Consider the following 25,494-nt stretch of genomic DNA (forward strand, 5'->3'; position numbering starts at 1 on the left):
GACGGTCTTGAAAGCGAATATTCGTGGATTGTGTCGATTAATTGCTTTCTAGGTTGCTAGAATTGGCGTACTATTGACTGAAAAATTCTCTGTATTCCGTCTACATTCTAACTTTTTTTTTTTCTTTTGCCGCTTTCCGTCCGTCAAGAAGATTCGCATTCTATAACGTCCCCTTTCGAAAGTTTTTATTTTCATCAAAGTGATGCAATTTTCTGCTAGCTATTTTCTCAAGGCAGAACAAACATTCTTGATTGAAATTGTGTTTTATTAGAGTTGGTTCTTAAGAAATTAAAATTTGAGTTTTGTATTTCGTCAGTACAGTGTAATCAAAGATATTCAGGTTACCTTTTTTCTTACAGATTATGAAAAGTTGCTTATTATGGTTATTTTTGTATTGAAAATTAATTAGTTATGTATGTTAGTTGTCTTGAACAAGTTCCAAGATTAAGGATCCCCTTGTTTTTGAATATTTAAATTTTTTTTAAAGACATTATCCAATATATTTAACTTAAATTGCATATTTTTTTATTTCAGTGTATAACCTCAGTGTACATCATAAGTATTTGGATAAAAAATTTAAAGAAAGCATGGTGAGTATTTACTTTTTCAGTTCATAAATTTTGACATTATTTTGGAAAATTTTTTAATCGTTTACTCATCTCCTTAAAAGATCCTTGAAAGATAGTTACATTATACAGTTTTCCATGCTGTATTATTTTTAACCATTCAACCTATCGTAGAATTTGAAAAGTTTCAATAACTGAGACTCTTGAAATTTTTTTTGGAACTTCAAGGAAATTAAATGTTAACCCTTTCGAAAACAACCGAAATTAAAACATTATTATTGCCGAAAATTAGTCGAATACCGCAAAGTCAAAATTGTTTGGGGAGGGGGGGGGGGAGTTGCAATGAATGAATGTAAGAGGAGATGGGGCACGTTGGTCCGCTTTTTTACTTATAATTTTTACTAATACTGTCGGTTCCGAGAAAAGTAAACACAAAAATAGTATAATATTGGAAGCATGTACAAAAATGATTTTGAAAAAGGAATTTGCATCTTGAGTTTTAAAATCTTAGGGGCTTTCTTTTTACTACAGTAGAACTCCAAATTTTCAGATACTTGGATTTTCTTTGGAAATGACTCTATGTTAATTAATTATTGTACGTATGAATGGGGCGTCCCTGCGGGAGGTCAGAAGAAGTCATGCTGACCTCCCAAAAGTTTTCTTGTTTGGCAAATTTTGGCTGCAGATTCGGAAAATTGGAAAAAAGTATTGCAGTTCTAATTGATTTTCTCATTCAATATAGGTATGTATATGCATGTTTTTTTTTCTTTTGTCCCATGGAGTCTCATTCAGCAAATTGAAAATTTCTCCATCCCAAAAATTTTGGCCTTGATCGCTTTCGTATGTATGCTGAAAATGGGAGGGGAAAAAATGTTTTTGACGAAAAAGTGCTTTTCATTAATGAAATGAAAATGCAACACTTCCTTATGTTAAAAAAGATCATACTTCATAGGATCATTTCTATAGTATGATTAGCAAGTTCACTCACCGATCTTCAAATGTCCTTATGTTAAACGTACTTACAAGTGCTGTACATTCGCAGAGTATGTACGTATCATACTTTTAATAAAAATTATTGCTTGCTGAATATCTCAAAGTGTAAGTTGTTTAACTAACTTGTAACTTTGCAGAGGGAATAGCTTCTAGACAGAATCAATATTTTGTACAATTTACCGTAGTACGTTTGTACTTGATTTATTTTTTCTGCAATTCAGATAATCAGTGATTTTTACAGTTGGAGTTAGGATAATTGGAGTTTTACTGTACTTATTTTTAAAAAAAGTTCATAATAGTGGATTGTTGACACACAAGTCTTGAGAACACTTTTCTAACTTCTTTTCAAAACTATAAAACCCATTATAGTCCTTCCCTTGATATATAGACCCTTCCTTGGTTTTGAATGTCTCTTCATATAACAGATAATAATATCTGTACTTCACTTAAAGATGAAGGAGGATCCACTACATCACAAGGGCCGCCATATGCAAAATTTTAAGGGCCCAGATATTTTCTCCATCAAAACCAATTTCAGTACAGATTAGAGCTATTAAGATTTGACATTTTTAATAACTTATTCATTAACTGCTGGAGAAGAAATGTTATTACATTTTTGTAAAGAAAAAATACTAAAAGCAAGGAAGTTCTAATTTCAAGGGGTAGGGTCTTGAGCCCCCATTTACCCCCCCCCCCCCCCATATAGGCGCTCTTGCTTCATTATCATCGTTGTCTTCTTCTGTGTGAGAATTCAAGTTCTGAGAAGTTCTGTGTTGACTTTTTCCTTAAATTCCATGAACTCGAAAAATTCTTCTTTGTCTTTCGCAGACTTGCAACTGAAATTCCTCATGTTTACAGATGACAGTTTTGACATCCCAAGAACCCTCTTTCATCTTTATCATAGCTTGGTAGATGATCCAAAGTTGGCCTTCGAAAACTAATTTTTGGTAATAGAGGACACTTCGTTCTATTACTTTTTGCAAAAGTTTTACAGCTTATGCATAAAGCGTAATTTCACTCTATATATTATATGGATATAAATTCTGATGAGTATAGGCTTTTTTTATAAAATAAATTTATCTCTGTCTACAAGTAAAGCTATTTGAAGCATTTAAAATAATTTTGTCATTAGATGATGTTTTTTTTCATACATTTTCAGATTTTCTAAGGAAGAAGATCAAACTGAGTTAATGTCCAAAAAGTTTTTTCATTTCTTTTAACTCAAACTGTATGATTATTTAAATTAGGAGTCTTCAACCTTTTACCACCGAAGGCCACATCAAAAAATTCATAAAGATTGCAGGCCACACAACAGTCAAATTTATAAAGTCAGCAGAAATTTGAAAATGGAAAGATGTTACAGCATTTAAAGTAATTTAAAAGAGGAGATGTAGGGCCCCAAAGAAAAATACTTGACGATGTTCTGCAACGTAAAATAATTTGACCAAAATTGTTCTGCAAGTACTTCAAGCTCTATATACACAAGCAACCAACGTGACCTTTTCCGCAAATCGGAGCCCTAAATCAAAATCTTTTCATACGGGAGTTTTTTTTTTTTTCTTTTCAGTTTTTATTAAAATTTCGCTGTTGCTATGCTGCTGTGGAACCTAAACTAATTGAGATTCTCCAAAAATATTTATATACTTTCTAAATTTCATAAAAAGAGCAAAGATACAAAATCTTATAAAAATCAAAACCTAATTGTAAAACCATGTTTTTTTTGGTTAATTTTACATGGCATGAAGGAGCAATAATGTGAATAAATAAATTTAAAATCTATACTATTATTATAAAGAAAGAGGGTGGATTTTTGTGTGTTTATATGTTCGAGGTAATCTCCGGAACCACTACACCTATATGAAAAATTCTTTCACTATATGAAAGGTGCTTTTTTACTGAGTGACATAGGCTATAATCGGGAAAAATTCGATAAGTAGTTCTTTTTTTATTCCAATTTAGGCCCAAATTTCACATCAATTCCTGAATAAGAGAGTGAAAAATTAATTGCACATATTAATATCATATATCTTTGAAAAGGGTGGAATTTTCCATGTTCTAAACAGTTTGTGTCAATGCTCTACCTTTATTATGGCTGGAGTAATTTGCATTTTTAGCTCAAACTTTTTTAGGTTTAGCTGAAGTTTAGGCCCTACTTTCTTCATTAAATTTATCAATAAAAAGTGAAGGACTTCCCAATTTTCTTTTGACACCATTGGAAAAAGCAACATTTTTTACTCCAAATCTCTCTCGACCTATGGTCAAAAAACTTAGCTTCTATCTTCAAAAGAAAAAAAAGTTACAAGTGTTTTTAAATCAAGTTTGGAAAATGTCATTTTGTTTCATGTTGTGAACCATTTTATTTTCGTATTTCCACAGTTATGCTTTTTGAATCCATTTTTTTTCTTTATTTTGCATTTAATTTCTTAAACTTATTTTATTTTGTGTTTCCCATGGTTATGCTTTTAAAATCCATGTTTCACATTTAAGTTTCTTAAAAGTATTTTAATATCTGTCGTCATTGTTTGGAAGCGTAATTTTGCATGGTGTTTTTTTTCTTTTATTTAAGCCTGATTGTTGAATATATGTCACTTGACGCAATTGTTATTCTCAAGGTAGGCCGGGCATAGCCGGGCAACGTAGCTCTTAATACATAAAGATTTGAAAGCTACTGTTAATGTGATTTTATACTTTTTTGTTTGTTTGGCGAAACATTTATTATTGCCAAAGAAAAAACATCCACTTAACTCGCAAAAGGGCTGGATTCCGGAAGCGTGGTCACTCGGCGCGTTAGACGCTGAGTAGTTTAGACTAGGATTATTGTTTTAAAGCAACCGTGAATGTAATTCATTGTTTTGGTGATTTGTTTTGAAAGAAAAGAAACTTTTGATTTGTTTTTATCCAAGTGAAGTGTACAACATTTTCTTCTTTTTTTCTGACAATGATTTTTGGATGTTCCACGGGATTTTTTTCCCCGTTAGACGGATGGATCATGATAGCGTGGTTTCTGGGCGATTTTATCGATAAACAATAGAGTTTCAAAATTATTTTTACATTTGAAAGATATTATTTTATGTCTTTTTATATTCGTTTGGCAAAATATTTTAAATTGCAGTAAAAATGGCTTCACTTGCTAAATAGAGTTTTAAAGCAACTGTAAATCTAATTTAATGATTTGACAAAAAGTTTTAAATTCCAAAGAAACTTATTTTTCTTTTTTTGAAAAGGTGTGTACACATTTTATACAAAGAAAAATGATCATTTCACATCAGAGGGGGAGGGGGCATCAATTTTTTTTATTCAACAGACTTCCATTAAATATTTAGCACGGGCATAGCTGTGCAGGTACTACTAATAATATATAAAATGAGTCGAGCTAGGGTATCACATAATAAGACTCCAAAACTTTCTAAATAATTGAAATATTTTCATGATGCAAAAGGATTGCAATCTTAAATTTTCGGTGATGGATGTGTTTCAATCTTGGCATGTTTCCAAAACGTACATTTATAGAGGAAATTGCAGTGGATGAAGATCGATTGAAAACAATAAGGAAAAGGGGAACCAAAAACACTAGAAAAATTAGAATCCTTTCAGATTTAGATTATGAAATTTCTGCAGAAACTGCAAATTTTCTAGAAAGATCTTCCAACCCAAGATGGAATTTTCCACAAATTCTACAGATTTCTTTAAGTTTAAAGTAAACCTAAAGTTCCTGCAAATGACTTATCAAATTCGACGCAAGCTTTCCTCTGAATTATTGTAATTTGTGAGAATTTTAGTTCTTCTAATTTCAAGTAATTTGCAGAAATTCTAAAAAATTTTGTCTTGAGTTGGAAGATATTTGTAGAAAATCTGCATGTTTTCTGCAGAAATCACACAGAAATTTGTAGAATTTCTGCAGAAAATTTGTCTGAGTTTCCCTCTCACACTTGAACAGAATTGTTCTGCAGCTCAGGCATCTGTTCTGCGACGTATGTCACAAATTTAGTAGTATTCTGCTTTGAGAATGTAGGGTTAACAGTGTTTCAATTGTCCATTGTTTTGTGCTCAAAAAAATTATGTTCAGTAGAATGGGAGCCAATATACTTTTGCACTTTTCCCCCCCCCCCCCCAAATATTGAAAAAGAATAATGGTGAATCATGCCTCAAAACTTATCAACAATAAAAATTATTCTTAAAAATTAAAGAACACTCACATTATTAGAGGGACTTAAACCTCTTCATTCTTAATGAGAAACTAGACTTTATTTTTGCTGTGTTAAACTTTCAATATTCAGACAAATATGTGTAATTCTGATTCTTAATGTAGCCTCCAAAGGTTAATCAGTTAAACGTGTTCTTGTACAATACAAAACCAGAATGTTTTGTATTCTTCATGTGACTGATTAACAGTTAACATATGTAAGTACTACCAAAGATAAAACTCGTAAACACCGCATGCTTACGTTCTTTTGGATACTTGTCTTCGGATACCTACTTTGAATAAAAGTATTAATGAAGGTGTTTCAAAAAATTAACATTTTAGTGCAGAGTCACACTGCATATCTACAAATTCTAATTGAAGTCAAGTGAAACAATATTCATTTCATTGAGAATTTTGTTTTCCCTTTTTGAAGTTTGGTTTGTATTTTGTCGAAAAAGCTTGCTGGGCCATTTTAATACCTTCGGCAGGTCACTGGTTGAAGACCACTAATTTAACTGATGTAATTTTAGAGTTTTCTCTTAATAATGTTTATAACTGGACTTTTTTTCTCTTTTACTATAGTCATCAGGTGTTATTCTGGCAGGTTTGGCTGTGGCTGCAATTGGTTATAGTGGTCAGTATTTGTCAATATATCTCTCAGGAATAAATACATGTCTGTTGCATGTTTTCCTTTCTATTGAAGGCCTATCTCACTCCAGCTGACATCTGAAGTGTATGTTAAAAGGTTTGCTGGTGAGATTTCACAGCATCACTAAATACGTTGTAGTATCACAACAGTGATTCTAAGAACTAATAACTAAATTAGTGTAAAAATTGTTTAACTCTAGCAATGTAATGAAATTCAATTAATAAGTAGATAAAACAAAATTTGATTATTAATCTATATTATTTGATTCAGCGAAATTTAAAGGAATTGTAAGTGACAAAAGTAAGTTTTTGAGTAAAATAAAGCAAAGTTCAAATAACGAGAAATAATCTTGAAGGATTTTTGTTTTTGAAAATTGTGTTGCAATTCTTAGCGTTATACTGCAAACCAAGAAAGTTAGAGGGGGAAAGAATGATCACTTCGTGACCGATTTTTATGTTCCGCTGAGAAAGTAACTGCAGAAACGGAACTTATAATGCACACAAAAGGGAACATTTAGGAACAGCTGACATGCATTCATCGCCAATGTTGAACTGGAGTTCCTTGGAATTGGCAGAGGGGTTGCCATTGCCTTCCGCTCCTAATTCCAAGAAAACCGAGGGGCATGAATTTGTTAGCGGATAAGACAGGGTTCGTACGGGTCATGGAAATCCTGGAAAGTCATGGAAAAAAAATAACAGAATTTCAGACCTGGAAAAGTCATGGAAAATTAAAATTTTCATTGAAAGTCATGGAAATTTATTTCAAGTCATGGAAAAATGTCCTGGACAAAGAGAAAGGAACTAAAGGAGCATTAGAAATCTTGAGTGATTTAACAGTATAGCACATAAAAGCTATTAAAAGTGGAAAATTGAACGATCCAAAAACCAAATCTGAATTTTGAAATCTCATTGCATCCACTTCTGTCGCAGCCGCTTGCCATTTTTTGCGATGTGATTTTACTGCCTGGACATCATTTATTTTGAATTTTCTGTTATTTTCAACACTTCTTATGTTTCATATTCTGTAGTAGCAAAATTTCACGTTCTTAGTTTTGCCACGCCCACTCAAAAAAAGCAATTCAGTTGCATGCGAGTTCAATTCCATCACTTGTACGAACTTTATTATTAAATTTTTCAGAGGTAATCTCTTAATTTGTTGAATATTTTAGAAAATATAGATATTAAGTGAGGCGACAGAATACAGAAAAAGAGGAATTCCAATGCTCTAAAACAGTAGTGCCCAACTTACGGCATGCAAAACTAATCCATGCGACCCACTGCTATGTTCAATGTCGGGAATTAAACGTGTTCTGAAATTTCTGTACCTATTAATTTATATGCATTTGAAAATGCAAATTTGTAAACAAAACAAATATACTTTTGAATCAGAAGATTGATTCATTATTGAATAGTTTTTTCAAAAAGGATCTGGTTTGGAAACATAAAGAACTAAACTATGTGGTTTTACTTCAAAGAACCAAAATACTGTCAAGTTATGTGGATGATTAAAGGCACTGTTGACACTAAAAGGTACCTTTTGAAGCAAATTTATTGAAACTTAATGATGACTCATTCAACCTTTGTCCCATTCAATATCATTCTGCCTGTTTTTTTTTTTTTAATCATACATTTAAGCATCATTATATTTGCTTCATTGCATTTTTACTTTACTTAAATTTATATGATAAAGACAAAGAAGAATAGTTTAGTTTTTTAAGTGTGCACTTATATTTTTCCCACAACGAGTAAGTGTTTCAATGAGGCTGTGGGACGTTTTGCTAATGCTCATTTCCAAATATTACCAAGTTTGAGATTAAATAGTGCTATTCTCTTCATGTAACGAGGGCATGAAAATTTTCATTGAAGTCATGAAAAAGTCTTGGAAAAGTCATGGAATTTTTTCATCCAAATAGAGTATGAACCCTGATAAGAGATGATGGGATAGCCATTTAACTCTGGCCCCCTGTGGTATTGGAGCTTCGAAAGCCTTTTGTATCCAAAGATTTGAAGATAATCGCAAAATAGTTCAATATGCAATCTTTCTTTTCCCCATTATGATGTACTAAAGCTGACAGAATTAGCAACATTTGAAAAAATGCGATTGATGCGTATAGACTTAGTATAAGTTTGTGTGTTTTTTTTAATCCCTTACTGATGATCTCCCTTTGAGTTTAATTAAAGAAATATTAAGGGATTATAACATCATTCATTTTGACTTTTGACCACTTATATCACTTTACCTATGTGAATTTTACTCTCTAAAGCCTCCTCCAAATAAGATATGATATGAAAGAAGTACAAAAAATAATATTTTTTTCTCTCTCCCAATAATATTTGACCTATAATTAGATTGAATTTTAAATCATATGTTCAGGCATATTTCAGAGTTCAGTTTTAGCTTGTGTCATAACTTAAGTATGCATTAACTATTTTTTTTTTTTAATCTTGATTGACCTAATCGAAACTTTATAAATTGCTAGATATTGAAAAAACGGTAAGTACTTTTTACCAGAATTAAAAAAAAAATCATTAATCGCTCAAAACGTAGGTTTTGTGGTAATATACGTAAGAGTGTTTATTTCTAAGTGGGAAATCTGAACGCCGTGATGAAGTCAAGATTTCTATCTTAGAACTGCAATTCCATGAGCAGTTAGTTCAATGTCGCTAAAAATACTTCTAAAATCTCAAGTACCCCATGGATGACACAGAAAGCAAAGCATAGTTTCTGAATGATTGTAAGAAAATCTTTGAGCATTGAAATATTTTATTTCCAAAAAACTTGATCACATCTATTTCCGTGATGTTAAAGGGATTTCCAATTGTTAGCTAAATTGTAGTTTGGACCAAAAATGGACTAAAAATTCAAAATAAATGGACTTCTCTTGTGTTATTTGGAAACTAAAGTTTCAGTTGGAGGAAAGGATGGAGTCTAAGGGGGACATCAGTCCCTAATTTGAGAGGCCACTCTCTACATTTTTACTAACATGCTTTTATTAGCTTCTCCTGTATGTATGTATGTATCTTGCAACTCAAACTTTGCCCACTTCCTGCAATCGGATTCTTTTGAAATTTGGCATGCGGCCTCAGACCCGATGACAATACAATATTCTATAATCAAATTAATTAACTATTAATTGTTAGTTTATTCAAATTTTAATCATTATTTTAGCCTTAATTCCAACAATGTGAAGAAGAATATGTATATTAAAAAATACTCACAAAAATTATTTTAAAATAGCTATAAAAACCTTTGATTTTTCTGCATCAGACAAAATTTATTACATTGTTCCAATGTAATTAGAACATGAGTTATTATTGTTTTTAAGTAATTTCATGCGAAACTTTAGGCGAGCCTTCTATTGGCAATTCATTGCTGATCAGGCCGTTGTGGAACAATATTATATAATTAAAAACTGAGCGTATGTATATATAAAATAAATAAATACCTTTTTGCTGAACAGTAGAGTAAGAAATAAACAACGTCAGAGAAGCACAAGTTCGCAGATAACTGCAGACACATGTTTCGGCGTTACAGGGAACGCCTTTTTCGATGCAAAAAGTAATGACCTTATGGATGAAAAGACATCCGACAAAAGCCAAGAGCAGATAAGCATACAGCTTAAAAGATAAAAAAAACGGATCGGATCAGCCAAACACCAATAGGGCTGTTTCCATGGACACTTTCGACTCGGAAAAAACTTGCTTTTCACCCTATTCCGGTTATTTGCGGGGTTTATGTGGAATCTTTCTATTCCTGCTAACTTCTGGAGTGAAAGCGGTGTTTTTACCCAGAATGCATTACGCGAAACAAGTTCGTCTACTAGCCGCTAAGGATGCTGCTTTCTCTGGTACAATGGGAGAACCTCTTTTTACATGGAAACAAGGAATTTTTCAATCGGCTTTTTGTGGAGTCAGAGCAGGGATTTACCAGGTCGAAAAGTGTGTTATGAATGCGGCTAATGAGAAAATTATAAACCAGTAAGAAACCAATAGGAATGCAAACAGAGGCCAGGAGCTCTCTCTGAGGTACAGTAAGGTCGAAAGAAAGAATTCACTTGGACAAAGATTAAGCCAAAGCTTAAATAAAAAGAAAATGTCAATAACCATGAACCGCAAAAAAGGAAAAGCAGAATGGAAGAGGAAAAAACACCAAGAAATGAAATAAACCAAAAATAAAAAATTTTTTGGAAAAGGAAAAAAATAAAGATAAATAGAAGAAAAGAGGGGAAATGTCAACCAAGACAAAAAAGTTAAAAATAAACAAAGCAAGATAGATAAAAATGAAGGGAAAAAAATAGATGGGGTAAGGACAGTGTTAAAGATATGGGAGCCAGACATTGGAAAAATACGGAACTGCTTTAAGATCATTAACTATGTTAGACTGTTCCTCAAATTATGGAAAGATTCCCAAAAGCCAAGATCTGATGAATGGGGGCATTTTTGGATTATCTGATAAGAGTTAAAATCAAAAGAGTGATTTGAATCCCAACAATGTTGAGCAATACTAGACTTATTTAATTGTTGTTTTTTCATGTAATTTTGATGCTCTTCCAAGTGAAATTTTAAAGCACATCGAGTCTGTCCAATATAGACAAGTTTACAACTACAATTAATTTTATAAATTCCGCAACAATTAAGAGGATGAATAGGATCTTTAAGAGAAGAGAATGAAAATTTATTAATAGGAGAGAACACCACCTGGAATTGGAACCGTTTTAGAATCTTAGTAACCTGATAGCTTACAGATGGAAAGAATGCCAAACAACCAAATTCTTTCTGCTGAAGGTTCGGTTAAGAACATTAGTTTGGGATTTATTTGAAAGTTTTTTATAAATGGAATCAATCAAAGTTGGAGGATAGTCTCTAATTTTAATTTGTAACATATGCCTTTCTACTAGAGGGACCCATTCAATTGCTAATTTAAAATAAATAAAAAATGTAACAAATCCTTTCTAAAGCAGATTAAATCAGTAAATGACTAATTTGGCTTACATTTTTATCAGAAGTTTTGCGTTAATTGATAATTTCTTTCTTTCTTAATAGATGATTTCATGATTATATGATTTCATAATCATGATATCTTGTTATGCTATAAATAAAGAATCTTGTAAAATTTATAATGTTCCTGCGCTATAATTTTCCATTAATCTTTGATTACAATGATTAATTTAGATTGTTTTTAAGCACTTTTTAATGTTTCGAATCTTATGTAACTTCAGAAATTAAACTACAACAAAATTTAATGTGCAAGTGTTTCCTCTATGTATTATTAATCACCTTTTTTAAAAATTTGTAAAATGACAACTTGTTTTTTGAGCTGCATGTTAAAAAAAAAAAAAGCTGGTCAGAAAATCATACTTTTTTTTTCGTTTTTTTTTCTCATTAGTGTTTTATATTTAAATGAGTTTGAAATTGTAATGTAATGTATTAAAGATGTAAGAAAAATTGAAAAGCAGTAAAACTTAAAAATTTTAACATCTGAGTGCTTTCTCTTTTAAACGAGAAGTTGTAAATCATTATTGTTTTGTAGGACGATTTATTCTAAGAAATTCCAAAGTATGGGCTGAAGCATTGGAGAAACAGATGAAAGCTTTTCCTACACCAGCAGTGAGCATTTTAATTGCTTAAAAAATCTTCTAAGTATTCTTTTAAAGAATTAATTTTATTTATTTCCAGAACCAAAGTTTTTTTTTTTTTTTTTTACTTATGAAATTCATTCCGAACAGAATTTAAATCAGTGAAATGCCTGCAAAGCTACCTGAAATTCACAAGTAATTTAATTTTCAAAACTTCTGATTGATACAGATGCAGAGATATATAGATAAATCAAGATGGATGCAAGTTTTTGAAATTAATGTATAGATATAAATTGATAAATATAGAGAGATTAAATAAATATAGAGATAGTCATGGCCGGCTCTAATAGTTCTGCTGCCCTAGGCGATATTGACAAGTGACCCCCCCCCCGCCCCCCATCGAATAATAATAATAATAAAATGATAAAATATATATAATAGTAATGTGCTTAAAGTTAAAGCGAGTTTCTAGTTAAATTCCAAACTGGGTTTTGCATATACATGCACTGGTACGCACACAAACTTTAAATTATCTTTTCTAACAAAGTACTGCATCTGATCGCACTGAAACATATTGTTTTCTAAAGACTTTTGAATCATGCACTTTGTTGTCTCTAAAATGTAATTGAATTTCTTGTCAAATTCCGAACTATGTTTTGCATATCCAATCACTGGTACACACTCTATAATTATTATTATTATTATTATTACTTTAGCATTGAAGCAGTGAATCTTATCGCGCTGAAACAGATGTTTAAACTTAAAAAAAAAAGTTTCAACATCGAAATGTACTGCACCTAAATTCTCCCACCCTAGGCAGCTGCCTAGATCGCCTACCCCAGGAGTCTGGCCTGATGATAGTTGCAGACATAGATATACATAGATTGATAGTTATAGTGATAGGTGCAAGACAATATCCAAGCCTCTCTACAGAAAGACTTGGATATTGATTAAAATGATTTTTATACCTGCACCAAATTTATTAGTGCGACTTTTGGAGGAAGCATTCTTGGCGTAAAAAGGTGAATGGTGTAAAAAAGGGTATTGCACAATAGTGCACCTGTAGACCCCACCCCCCTCCCTGAGCAGTACATTCGACAAAAGTACCATAGAGTTGTAAGCTCACACCTTTTTTATAATTGCCTATGCTGCAGGCTAGGGTACTCATATCAAAAAATAGCTGTTTTAATGTTATATGCCACACAACTGACACTTTATAAATTGCTATTGATGTTAAACATTGTAACAAACAAATTATAGCCATATTTTAGTATCGCATTTCTATAGAGTCTGTCATTTTCGGGGATCCCTAAGCCAGGCTTCATGGGCCTGTAGGTAAATCAGGGCCAGCTTGCAGCTAGTTACAACATATTTCATAAACAGGTAAAAACATATCAAAGTGATATCTTATTTCATTTAACAAAATTGCACAAATTAGCAGTCTTCACTGACTGTCGGGGTGCATCTTGAAAAGCCTTCTGCCCCCCCCCCCCTTTCCAAAAAAAAACTTAGACCTCATGTTGTCAATTCTAGTTCTCTATTATGCATGCATAACAATAATTAGGAACATCCTCCCTTCCTTCAGAAAAAGTTCTAGTGTTACCACTGACTGGTAGAGATGTTTTGAAATTGTTACTATTACCCGGGTCTGACTAATCTTGGGCAACTAAAACAAAAATTCCCTTGCTGAGTAGTTTTTTCCACAACAAGAATCTTTCAGAAGCTGTTACCCGTAATTCTCCTATAAACTGTGAGAAATAATCTGTCTGGTGCTTAAAATATTTTCCTGGCTTCTAAAATTTTGCAGTTTTTGTCAGTCTTTTATTATTACTTTTTTCTTTTCTGAAAATAAATCCCCCGATTTCTAATAAACTATTTCTGGGTTTGATTTCATTGGGTTTGTCTTCAAAGTGAGACACCAAGTTTTTTATTTTTACTAAGATTGTACAGTTGTGCAAACATTTTTTGCTTTATTGAATAAGCTCAATGTAATTTCTTTTTCCAGGGTTTTGCAAATAGCAAATATTATAAAGGTGGTTTTGAAGAAAAAATGACTCGAAGAGAAGCTGCCCTCATCCTTGGAGTCAGGTTGGAAAATATGATTGTTAATATTTAAATGTATCTTTAGTACATTGAAAAGCTTTGTGCTTTGTTTAAATGATAGTAGTATCTTATAATCTGAGTCTATATTTGTATGTGATAAATGCAGCTTAAAAATTTAAATCAATCCTTTTGGAATGCAGGATGAAAAAAAGCCTAAAATTTATTGTACCAAAGAAAGTTTGCATGAAACATGCATTGAATCAGAAAGTTGTGGTTATTGATCTCTGTAAGTCTAATTCAAACCCTTGGGTAAAGATTCTATAAATTAATAAATTTAGTACCAACGTCTTTAAATCTGCGTTAAGTTATCTTTGTTTGATATTTTTGGTATAAATTTTTGAATGACAGCAGCAGCCAATAATGTTGGTTTCAGTATTACCATTGAATAAAATCAATTTTAAACAATCAAAATGGCCAAATAATATTGCTTTATTTTAACCCCTTGTTAGTTGATAAAATGTGATCTTTTAAGTTGTTATCAATGTATATTATTTATAGACAGTTAATTGATTTCAAAAAGAAAGAAAAAGTTTCAGAGTTTTTCAGAGAAAAAAGTTTTTATATTGCACTGAATAAAATTGAAGTTGGTTCCAAATTTTTTTTTAAAGTTTTGTTTGTAAGTTTCCTGTTTGTGAGAAAAATTTTAAAGTGAGATTATGCCCATAAGCCCCGTAAGTTTTTACAGTTCAGTGGGAAACTCAAATAGTAGGCAATGTAGTGGAAGAAAATAAGCTAATTCTCTCATTTTAATTTTTAGAAAAAATAAACATGTTATATTTTTCTTGAAAACATATAAGTTTCACAATTATGAAAAAAGGATACCTCAACTTATTGTGCAGTATATTTTAAAATAATTTTTATCTATCTGTTTATGCTTTATCTACAAAGACTGTTATATGAATTACATTCATTGTAACTTTAATTCTTCTAAATATTCAGAAGACAAATAGCTTGTTTAAGAACCATAAAACTAGTTATTATGTCAAGTAAAAATATTTCAGATGTTTTTCTTTTTTAATTACAGCCCATCTGCGAGCAAGAATAAGATTAAAGATGCTCATAAAAGAATAATGTTATTAAATCATCCTGATCGAGGTATGAATGTTCAATCTTTCTTCCAGGAATTTTATTTAATTGTGGTGCCTTGCTCCTATTTGTTAGATCACTTTCCTGTTTGACGCTTTAATATCTAGTTAAAAAAACTATTTAAAAAAAAAAACATGCAATTTACCAGACAGCCCGGTTATCACATCCAGAGACTGCAGTTCCATTCTTATTAGAACTTATCAGTCTGGATTAGTGAATAATCGAACTGGAGGTAGATGTCATTTCATTGAAGCTGAGACTGCCAACAAAGTGGTAGATAAAGTAAATTTATCTCACCAGCAAGTGTCTGCAGCATGGTGCAGTTTGACTTGTGCTTACTGTGGTATAGCTGAAAATGCAAGAGTTTAGTGTTTGAATTCCACACAATGCATATAATAGCAGAATATGTGTGACACTGTGTTACTAATACTCTTAAAAATTGTTTGATTGAAACTTCTACAGTGCTTTCTTGTTAACGATCACAATTCAGTTTCAGTTGTGTCCTTTAAAAAGAAAAAATGTCTGGTAGAATGGTAAACGTTAAGCTTTCTTTTTCTGTACTGTGTGTAGTGAGAGAGTAGTTTGTTCAAAACTTAAAAATGCTTTTTTAATTTAGTTACTTGGTGCCTAAACTTTCCAAGTTATTTTCTCTTTCTGCTCGTGATTAAAATTTCATTTATTAAAATTAAGTAACAAAAAGTATAGTTTTGCATTGATCAATAAATTAAATATAATTTCTTGCATAAACCCCATTATGTGCAAATGTTTCACGTATTAGTGGTTATTTTCTTTTAATTATAGTTTTAAATTAAATTACATTTAATGCATTTAAAATTTCGACTGTGCACACAAATAAAGTATGGTATGTTTCAAACAAGGAGTAACTAACGTATTTTTAGCAGGTGGTTCTCCATACTTGGCTGCTAAAATAAATGAAGCAAAAGACATGATGGATAAAAGTTGACAACTTCTTTGTACATTTGTATGATCTAATGTTTCAATAATTCAAATTATAACTGTAAATGTAATATTATTGTTAGTTCTTAGAGTAGAATTAATAAAGATTTGTTATTTTAACTTATAAACTAATATTTTCTAGTGAAATTCATTTTATGGTATACTTGTTGGAAAATTTTCAAAATCAAAGAATTGAAGGTGCAGTAGGTATTTGGGTCATTTCACGGTAATTTAGAAATTTATGTAGAGTCTGTAACGTGACCTTTTTATGCCATAACTTTTTAACTTACTGTTTGATTAGCATATTATTTTTATTTGAGCTGTTGTGTTGGTAGGAAAAGCTCAAAATAAAATAATATGCTAATCAAACAGTAAATTAAAAAGTTATGGGAAAAAAAGTCACGTTACGGACTCTACATAAATGTCTAAATTACTGTGAAATGACCCATTTCCTTTTGGTATGGCACCAAGTTGTAAATCACAAAGCAACTGAAGGCTGTTGTTCCAGATCTTGATTAAATATTCTTGTGGTCACAAAGTTGAAAAATAACCATCTTATGCCTTTCTTATAGTTAATACATGTGCTAAATTTAATTTATATAATTTGATTATACGTATTTTTTGCAATTACTATGTGCCGTCTATACATAGGGTTGCCACTGGCGACTTTTGCGACTATTTCTGACTGTAGGCAACTATGGCGACTTTTTTGATCAAAACCGGCCTAAAAGTAAATAAATTTTTGGAAGCATGCCAACATTGAACACATACGTCGCGGATTATTCTTCCCATGTCTGAGATTTCAATCCTTTTGCATCTTGTAAATATTTTAATATTTTTGACAATTAGATGCTTACTAAATGATTGTATGCTGCCTTAGATTAACATATTTTGGCTTTATTTTAATAACTAACAAATTTTATAGTTGATGACAAATAGATGGTACTTTGGTTTAAAGAGCCAATTAAAATCTAATATAACCATGAAGTATGTGCTAAATACAGATAACTTAACATCTTGAGACCAGAGCCGTCCTTAGTACATGCAGTGCCTTTTACAGGATGGTTGTACAAAGTACAAATGCAAAAAGTTCCGACCAATTTTTCTAATTCAGGCAAGAATTTGAAACTACCACAATTGTCAGTCTTCCTTCAAATTTCTACATCACGTTTAATTTTTACTTCTTTTTTTCTTCAGAAATGAATGAATTAATGGCCACAAAAATAAGTAAATTTTAAGAACGTAAGAAAAGTAGCTCTGAGAATTTTTATGCCCAATCACATGCGGTTGATGCACGAGAAAATGGGGGGGGCGGGGCGAAAGAAGTATGGAAGATAGGGAACGGCGCCCCTGATGCTTATTTTTTCTTCTTCTTCTTTTCTTTTTTTTTTTTTTTTGTAAAATTGGATGATATTATGATTATGGGATTTTAACATAACTGATTAAATAACCTCCAAAAAATGTGGAATATGGCCTCCAAAACCAGGGCGGATGTCACCGTAAACTTCCTACCTCCAATTCAAAGTTCGATTGCCCTGAAATAATATGAGAAAAGTCCATTTAGTTGGAATTTTCAGTTTTTTTTTTTTGTGGAATAAATCAACTCGCCCAGTAAAAAATCATTTTTTTATCGATCAGTATTGTGCAACTTTGAGATGTGAGGGGCAAGCCCCTACCACCATTGGAAGTGACCGGCGGTTACCCCCTCCCCTTACAAGCCGACTATGTGCACAATTTATAGCTTAGACAGAAAAGGAAAATGCACCAAAATTTATCAGTGCTAAAAAATCAATTTTAGACTACATGCAAAAAACCAGACGTCTTTGGGATGTCAGAAGTGGAATGGAATTGCAGGGAATGGAGGACCTCTTCTTGGAAATGTTTCAAAATGGAAGTTTAAAAAAGCAGTTTTGGTACAGAGATGAGGTTTGGGGAAATCACCCACGGTCCTCGGAAGAGTCTTCAAAGCTGATGTCTAAAATCTCAAATTTGGACAGTTTTGTATAAAATGAAGGGAAACGGGGAGAGGCGGAGGTTCCCTGCCTACCGAAATATTTTTAAAACTTAAGATGAATTTAGATTAGTTTTGGTAACAATCTAACAATAGGAAATTGAGGGCTTCACTCAAATTTTTCCCGAAAATTTATAAATTATAAATTAGTCCCAATTGTGTTTATTTGATGAAAATGGAGAAGAAAGGAATTTGGTGATCTCCTATGGAAAACTTTCAAAATCGGGGGCTTTAAAGCACAATTTTAGATTATCATTGGTGATGTTAGGAAATTCAGTGACTCTTCGAAAAATTTTCAATATTGAAGTGTTAAAAACTCAATTTTAGGCCCTGTTTTGGTAAAGATAGAGGAAACGGGAGGAGATTCCTCCCGGATTTTCTTTTTTTTTTTTTTGAAACTGAAATTAATTTTATGCTATCCATGGGAAGGAAAAGAGTTCGAGAGTTTTCGTGGTAGTATTTTCTAAAAGGGAAATTTTAAGCTATTGTGCTAAAATGCTAAAGAAATGAGTCATTGTTAGGAAACATTTTCAGAGACCTTCCCCATGAAATATTTTGAAATTTAAAACTTAAAAACACTATTTTAGGCTACCTTTGGAGACGTTAGAGGAGAAGAAGGGAGCTGTGAAACTTATGAATCTTTCTTCCTTGGAAATCCTTTAAAACTGAAAACTGAATGATATAATTTTTGTTAGTTTTTTTTGGGATAAAATTGAGGTAAGGGTGGACATTTGAGTAGTCTTCTCCTGAATTTTTCAAAATTGAAGTTTTAAAAACGCATCTTCAGTCTGTCGCGAATTTGCTCTTTCATGTAATTGTTTAATTCGGAGTACCGCGTTGGGTAAGTTTCCATATTTTTTTTGGGATGGTTTGCCGCTCCGATATGTAAGTGAGAATAAGCACTTTAGTCCCAAGTTTTTTTTTTTTTTTTATTGACATAGGAAAAAGGGACACATCACAATTCACATAAAATATTTACATCTCGTATAGTATGGTTGCTCGAAAAACAAAAATGTCCAAGAAAGTCAACGAGAGACAAGACATCTCCAGAGCTCTAATCGCATCCTTCCTTCTCTCGTCTTGTTCTCCGCATCTCTCTCCTTCGTCCAGTCACCCGGTTCCCACCAACCCCATTCGAAAAGAGCCCCCACATCCGGTCAGGGGTCAGGGGTCAAGAGGGGTGTGAGAGGCGACCTTGACGAGCGTGGGAGCAGCTGTTCACGACACAGTCACTTTAGGAAATATGTCAGGGTTTGGTGGCTGCCCGAAGGAATTTTTTGGTCTTGAATATTTAAAAACCAAATTCCATGCTATATGTATTAAACGTAAGAAGATGAATGGCAAAATGCTTTCTTTAGAATGGGATTGTTTCCTTCAGTCAAAAGTACTGCTTTTAGTCACTGAAATTGATAGAATAAGCAAAAAAATAAAATAATACTAACAATAATAATAACATGGACCTAGAAAGTACTTTCATTTTCTCAACAGTAATTTTTTTAATTAATTTTTTAAAATGTCCAATTTTTCAAACAAGGCGTGGTCTTGATGACGTCACAAATAAGGCATTTTGGTGCATCTTTCTATTGCATTTCCACGTTATGATAATCTAGAGACGAATTAAAAATTGCCCTCTACACTTGCTATCAACCATATTGTTACCAATACACATGAGTGAAGATGCGAATTAAATATTTTGCTCTGTGAATGGCAACACTGATTGGCATCTCAGCATTTGTGATGTCATCGGCAGAAGCGTAAACAATAAAAGCGCACCGATTTAAGTAATTTTTTTAAAAATATTAAACTTAAACAAATTATTTAAAAAATGGTCAGATCCTATTTTTAAGCAGGCTCTTTCAGGAAAAAAATACTTTTAAAATTTTGGAAATTACCCCATTGTTATGGAGATGTTTTACACATATTAAGTATGCAGTATTTGACGTTTATCATTTATTTTTCAGAATTGCACCTACGTTAGTGCTGATTACGTATTAAAGAAATTGTCATAGCTGCCGAGTTTTGGGATTTTTTCTTAACACAAATCAAGAAAGTAAAAAAATAATAAAAGTAATTATATAAATGAAATAAATTAGAAAGATAGCTTTGGAAATTCCTGAAATTTCGGAGTCTTGGGGAAATTGCCCATGTGATAGTAAGATCCTGGGTTAGGCGCCCTTGACACTTACATTATTATGGACTGTATTCATTGCTGATAATTATTAAAAATTTGTACTTTGGTTCCCCACTACCCAGTTCCTTTCTCTTGACTGAAAATTATAGGGTACGGCCTTAGATATGGATTTAAAAATGTTCAACTGACTATATGTTTTTTTTTTTTCTTCAGGAAATTTATTTCAGAGAAGTAGTTTTGAACATATATCAGGATGCCTCAGGAAACTCCCCTTACTCCCTTAATTGCACTGAAAATAGCTCCATAACCTCAGATTAAATATCAGTTAAGCACATTATGATTAATATCAGTTACGTTTATTTGAACTTTTTATTTCCTTTATTTTTAAATTTTTTTTAGAGCGGGGCCCCATTGGGCTCTTTTGCTCTAATTGACTTAAGGCTGGCTCTGCTTGAGACCATCTAAAAAGTAGTTGGAGAGTAGGGTAGTCCAAAAAAGGACCGCTTTTAAAATTTTCTGATGTTTACTGGTCTTACCCTCCTATTTGGTTCCATTTATGTACAAAATAATTCTTGAAGTTTGAGCTTGTAATTTTAACTTTTAAAGGTAGCTCAATACCCTCAAAGTAGGGTAAAATTTGATTTTACGCTATAAATGTAAAAGGAAAGAAAAAGGCTAAGAAAGCAATAAAACTTGATTTCATTTAAATCTTTAGCATTTTGTAAGCTGAAAATTATAATACTACAATTGTATCTGAATCAAAACAATTACATATATCATGTCAAAGCACGAAAAAACCTGTCCGGTTTTTTCGGGCAGGCATACATGTTTAATACTAGACATAACCGACTGCCCACTATCTTGGTAAAGCGGGGTTTTCTCACCGTGGGTTCTTCCGAAACCAACTAAATATTTATCAATCCAAAGTCCAGCAATAGACACCTTGTTTTCTGGACAGTATATAGAATATTAGTACACAAGTCATACAAAAATTATCTGGAGGAACTTAGAAAGTTGATAGACCAGATTTTGAAGGAAAATAAGAGATATAAAAAGATGATTAAAAACAAAAAGCAGCAAAGAGAGAGGAATAAATTAAATGTTAATATCAACTGAACAACTCAAAAGACAAGGCAAAGGTGATTGCGTAGAAAAGAAACCCAGTCAAGTGTCTTCAGATTTTCCATTAAAATTAGCAAACCAATGAGTGATATCAGCTATTGAGAAAAGTGATTGGTCCGAAATTAGCATCGCAAAAGGGATGATAGAAAGTGCAGAAAAGTTATAGGAGGGAAAAACAAAAAGAAACAAAAGTTAAAACTTATTAACAAAAACGAAAAAACCAAGTTTTATCGATTATGTGACTAAAACCACAAGAAATGTCTTTTAAGTTTTCTATTTTTTCATCAAATTTTCAACTATGCAGTAATTATATGTTTGTTTTAATCACACAGAAACTCAATTTATAACTCCTTTATGTTTTTAAAACTAGAGCAATTATGTTTAATTTACCTTGAAATAAAAAAAAAACCTCAATTAAGTTTTCTTTTCACTTTGACAAACGTTCACTTAAAACAAACGTTGTGTACACGTAACACTTTAAATCTGAGAAATTAATTTTTTATTTTCTTGATATGGTCATGTTTCAAAATGTATTGTTTGGTTGTGTCACTTGATGTAGTTTTTGAGTTAGCAAATATTTTTAAAAATACTGGTAAAAGCAATTTAACAAATTCAAAACACAACTAAACTGTTTCTCTGAGGAGACTACTTAGGGGGCTATTTTTCAAATTTTAGGCTACTAAAGCAACTTTTTCAAATAAAATTTTGATGGAAACCTTAATACAGCATACACTCTTTATGAATGCATTTTAAATATTTTATATCAATAGGGATCAGATGAAATAAACCATTTTAAATTCTAAAATGCTGCTAATAAATTAGGAATACTAAAAAATTAATTAACTCACTAATTATAGCACTATGTTTTTCAGCACCAGGTAGTAGTTTTAGATGATTTATTATAATGACTATATAATTATTTAATTTGATAATTTTGCTTTTAAACTTGCAATGTTATGACTCAAAGAAATTCACTTTTGTTTTTCCAATCATATAAAACTTTATTCAAAAACTTTTCATCCAGTAAAATTTTCAAAACAATTTACAATTTTACTTACACTTTATACATCGCTCATCTCAAAAACTTGGGATTTATTAAAAGGAAATATTTTTGAATTCATTATAGGCATAGGTAATTCATTTCTTGTAACAGTATTTTTAAAGTAAAACATGCTTACATAAAATTTTGGCTATGCACACAAACAAAATTTGCATTGTTCAAACAATGGAGTAATTATATTTTGAAAATTTTTTTAGCAGGTTGTTCTGTTTCAATTGAATTGCATATTATTGATACAATAAATGTACTAATATTTTTTAAAAAAAATGTATTTTTCAATTTGTAGGCAATAACATTCTTTTGTAGCACAATTTTAAAATGAATGAAAATGAAGTAGACAAAACTGTACTGCAATATGAAATTTACTTGCTTTTTAAACTGTAATGTTGATTATTTTTTGCTTTTTCTGACAGGAAAACAGTTCTTCATTTCTGAAACGTTCACAAAGTATATTTATGATTATGTCACTTCGGTAATCTGAACTACTCTCAAGTATAGTCCAGTAATTTTAATCTATACACATATTAAAATTATTTACAAATTAGATATCACTCAACATGTGAAAAACAGGATTAAGCATTTACCAAGCTAATTTGAATGGGATGCTTTACCATGTTTTACTAATCACAATTGCTGATAATACTTCTTGCTTAAATAGTTTAAAGATAATTATGAGATGAATTAATAATACAAGTGAAAATTATAACTCAAGCCTGTCCTATAAGCTTCAAATACAGATAGATGCCAACTTGGTAATAGTCCCTTATCTTTAACACCTTTTATTTAAACATTACCGTGGTTTCACTGAAACGAAGGAAAAACTCTTGAGTTTTTGTTGCCAAGGGAAACATTTTTAGCAACTTTTACATTTGCATATACTGGAGTGAATTTGTTTGTTCTCAGGGGCATGCATGGGGGGAGGGGGGAAAAGGGATACCTGTCAGCTTGAGCCTGAAGGAGGCCAGAGATTTTTAAAATGAGGGGTGAAATATATGTAGGGGTAGGGTAAACAATTTCTGTGCACACTCCTGTTTGTTCTAAGGATCATCATACCACATGCATCTTACAAATTAATTCCATTTTAAATGACATTTATGTTGCAACATAAAAAAAACTAAGTTAAAAACTAATCCATTTGTATGCACTTACTTAGCTTAAAATGACTTTTGCACATATACATTTTAAGCATTCTTATCGCATTAATAATTCATGTCAAAAACAATAAGTTTGATGTAAGAACAAATGTACAAGGATCTAAAAATTTGTAGCACAGAAAACACACAAAACAGGATAGAAATTTTACCATAACTTTACTTGTATCTTTGAGTTCTATTCAAAATCCTTCCCCTGTGATTAACTCCGTTATTTAAGCATTTGTTGAGTTTTGGTACAAGTTTTTAAATGCCTTCTGCAAAGGAATTCCTTCCAATGGGAAAATCTTTCTTTCATGTGAACAAACATGTTAGTTACAAGATGAAAGGTCTGGGCAAGAGGGCCGATCACACTTGAACCTTTTCAGGAGAACTCCACACATTTGGTTTGCATGTAGTCTTGCATTGTAATACGGGCATACAATGCTTTTTGACAGTTTACCTGGCAGTCGATTTTTAAATGATTTCAGTGTAGGTGTACCTTTTTAACCACGCAAAAAAAAAAAAAAAAAAAAAAAAAAAAAAAAAAAAAAAAAAAAACAATGCTCATTGTTCCAATTTCGTTGTCCTTTGCAGCTGTCAGGACATGTTTAAAATTAAAAATAAAAAAGCAAAATTTGCCTCATAAAAGATAAAGGTAAATGTATGAAGTGTCACCAAGTTTCAACAAAGTATCCTTGGACCAAAACTTTTGACAAGGTAGTGCAAATAACTTTCTGACCGACATACATATACTGGAATTTGGATACTGTCTGCCCATTAGTTTAAATTTTCCTGAAGAGGGAGAGGGGGAGTATATACTCTGTTCATATATGAAAAAAAAAGCAAAATACACACATAAAGATTATGCATCTAAAATTCAGGTGGCTGAAATTGTCCTCCTTCAATAACCCATAAGTGACAGGGCTGAGAAATATTATTTTAAAATGACATTAAATTATAGAGTAGTATTTGAATTAGATGCATTAATACTTATCTAAAACATTCTTTGTAAGAAAGTCCAGATTCAATGTAATATTAGAGTATGATTTTTGTAATTAGTTTAAAATGGAAACATGGGCATCTTTAGAGTCAATGCAGTTTTTGTAAGAAAAATTTCCAAATTGTTTTTTTATTTTTATGTTTAGACTTTTTTACTCAAATTTGAAGTTAAACTTATTTTGCTCAAGTAAACTAAAAATCTTTTACCCTTATATAGCTTACTATTACACAGCTGCAACAAAAATGTATCACTTAATCACAGCAATTTCTGTTAGTAAATAACTGCCCTAAAATATCTATCAGCCTGGAATTTAGGAAAGATTTTATGACTGCACAATTTGTGCAAAGTATTTCTTAGATCTTAATCAAGATTTATTAGAATAAAAATCGGACAGTTTGAGTTTCGATAAAATGAAAAACCTGTTGCATACTTATGAAAATCAATGGAACAGCTCTGCATTAAGCCTAAGTATGTTAAAGGATAAAGACTTACAAATACATAAATATGAGTCAAAATAACATGAATCACAATTTTCTACTATAAAAAATGACTAGTATTTCACATATGTTTCTGACAACTTAAATAAAACAAAATAATGGCACATACAGTTTAAACATCAAATTAATTGTGAAGATGAAAAATAACGTATTTAGCTCAGTGCAATTACATCTAAAAGTGCTCACAAGAATAAAAACATTCTAAAAGATTATACTAATATAAACTTCAACAGGAGTTATAAGTTTAAAAATAAATAAGACAATGGCATTCTTTCATATCTTTATTTAAATGTTGATGAAAATGAATGGCTCCTATTTGCACGTAAAAATGATAAAAATAAAAGGAAGATAATTTTCCTTTACAAAAAGTTATTTTTCTTTTTTAAGTGATAATTTTGAAGAGAAACTTTTAGCTAGGAAAGAATTCA

The 25,494-nt window shown here is 31.4% G+C and overlaps 1 protein-coding gene across 2 annotated transcripts; it reads left to right on the plus strand.

Moving 5' to 3' along the window:
• Nucleotides 1-147: 147 nt before the first annotated feature.
• On the plus strand, nt 148-16,258 carry LOC129217080 (mitochondrial import inner membrane translocase subunit TIM14-like). 2 transcript variants are annotated; one of them, XM_054851330.1, is made up of 7 exons: nt 148-340; nt 535-590; nt 6,325-6,376; nt 11,921-11,997; nt 13,972-14,054; nt 15,094-15,164; nt 16,058-16,258. In XM_054851330.1, exons 2-7 carry the CDS (start codon nt 588-590, stop codon nt 16,117-16,119), a joined length of 348 nt encoding a protein of 115 aa, XP_054707305.1. In that variant the 5' UTR covers nt 148-340; nt 535-587; the 3' UTR covers nt 16,120-16,258. The 2 variants fall into 2 exon arrangements, with proteins under 2 accessions (XP_054707305.1, XP_054707304.1); XM_054851329.1 differs by having other exon boundaries at nt 16,055-16,257.
• Nucleotides 16,259-25,494: the final 9,236 nt, after the last annotated feature.

Source organism: Uloborus diversus, chromosome 2, assembly GCF_026930045.1.
Source record: "Uloborus diversus isolate 005 chromosome 2, Udiv.v.3.1, whole genome shotgun sequence".
Classification (NCBI taxonomy): Eukaryota; Metazoa; Arthropoda; class Arachnida; order Araneae; family Uloboridae; genus Uloborus; species Uloborus diversus.

Bases quoted from the DNA above. Each gene is read 5' to 3' on its own strand.
- LOC129217080 (XM_054851329.1), top strand. The intron at 11,998-13,971 runs GTGAGCATTTTA...TTCTTTTTCCAG, and splicing joins AAGCTTTTCCTACACCAGCA to GGTTTTGCAAATAGCAAATA. The intron at 15,165-16,054 runs GTATGAATGTTC...ACGTATTTTTAG, and splicing joins ATTAAATCATCCTGATCGAG to CAGGTGGTTCTCCATACTTG.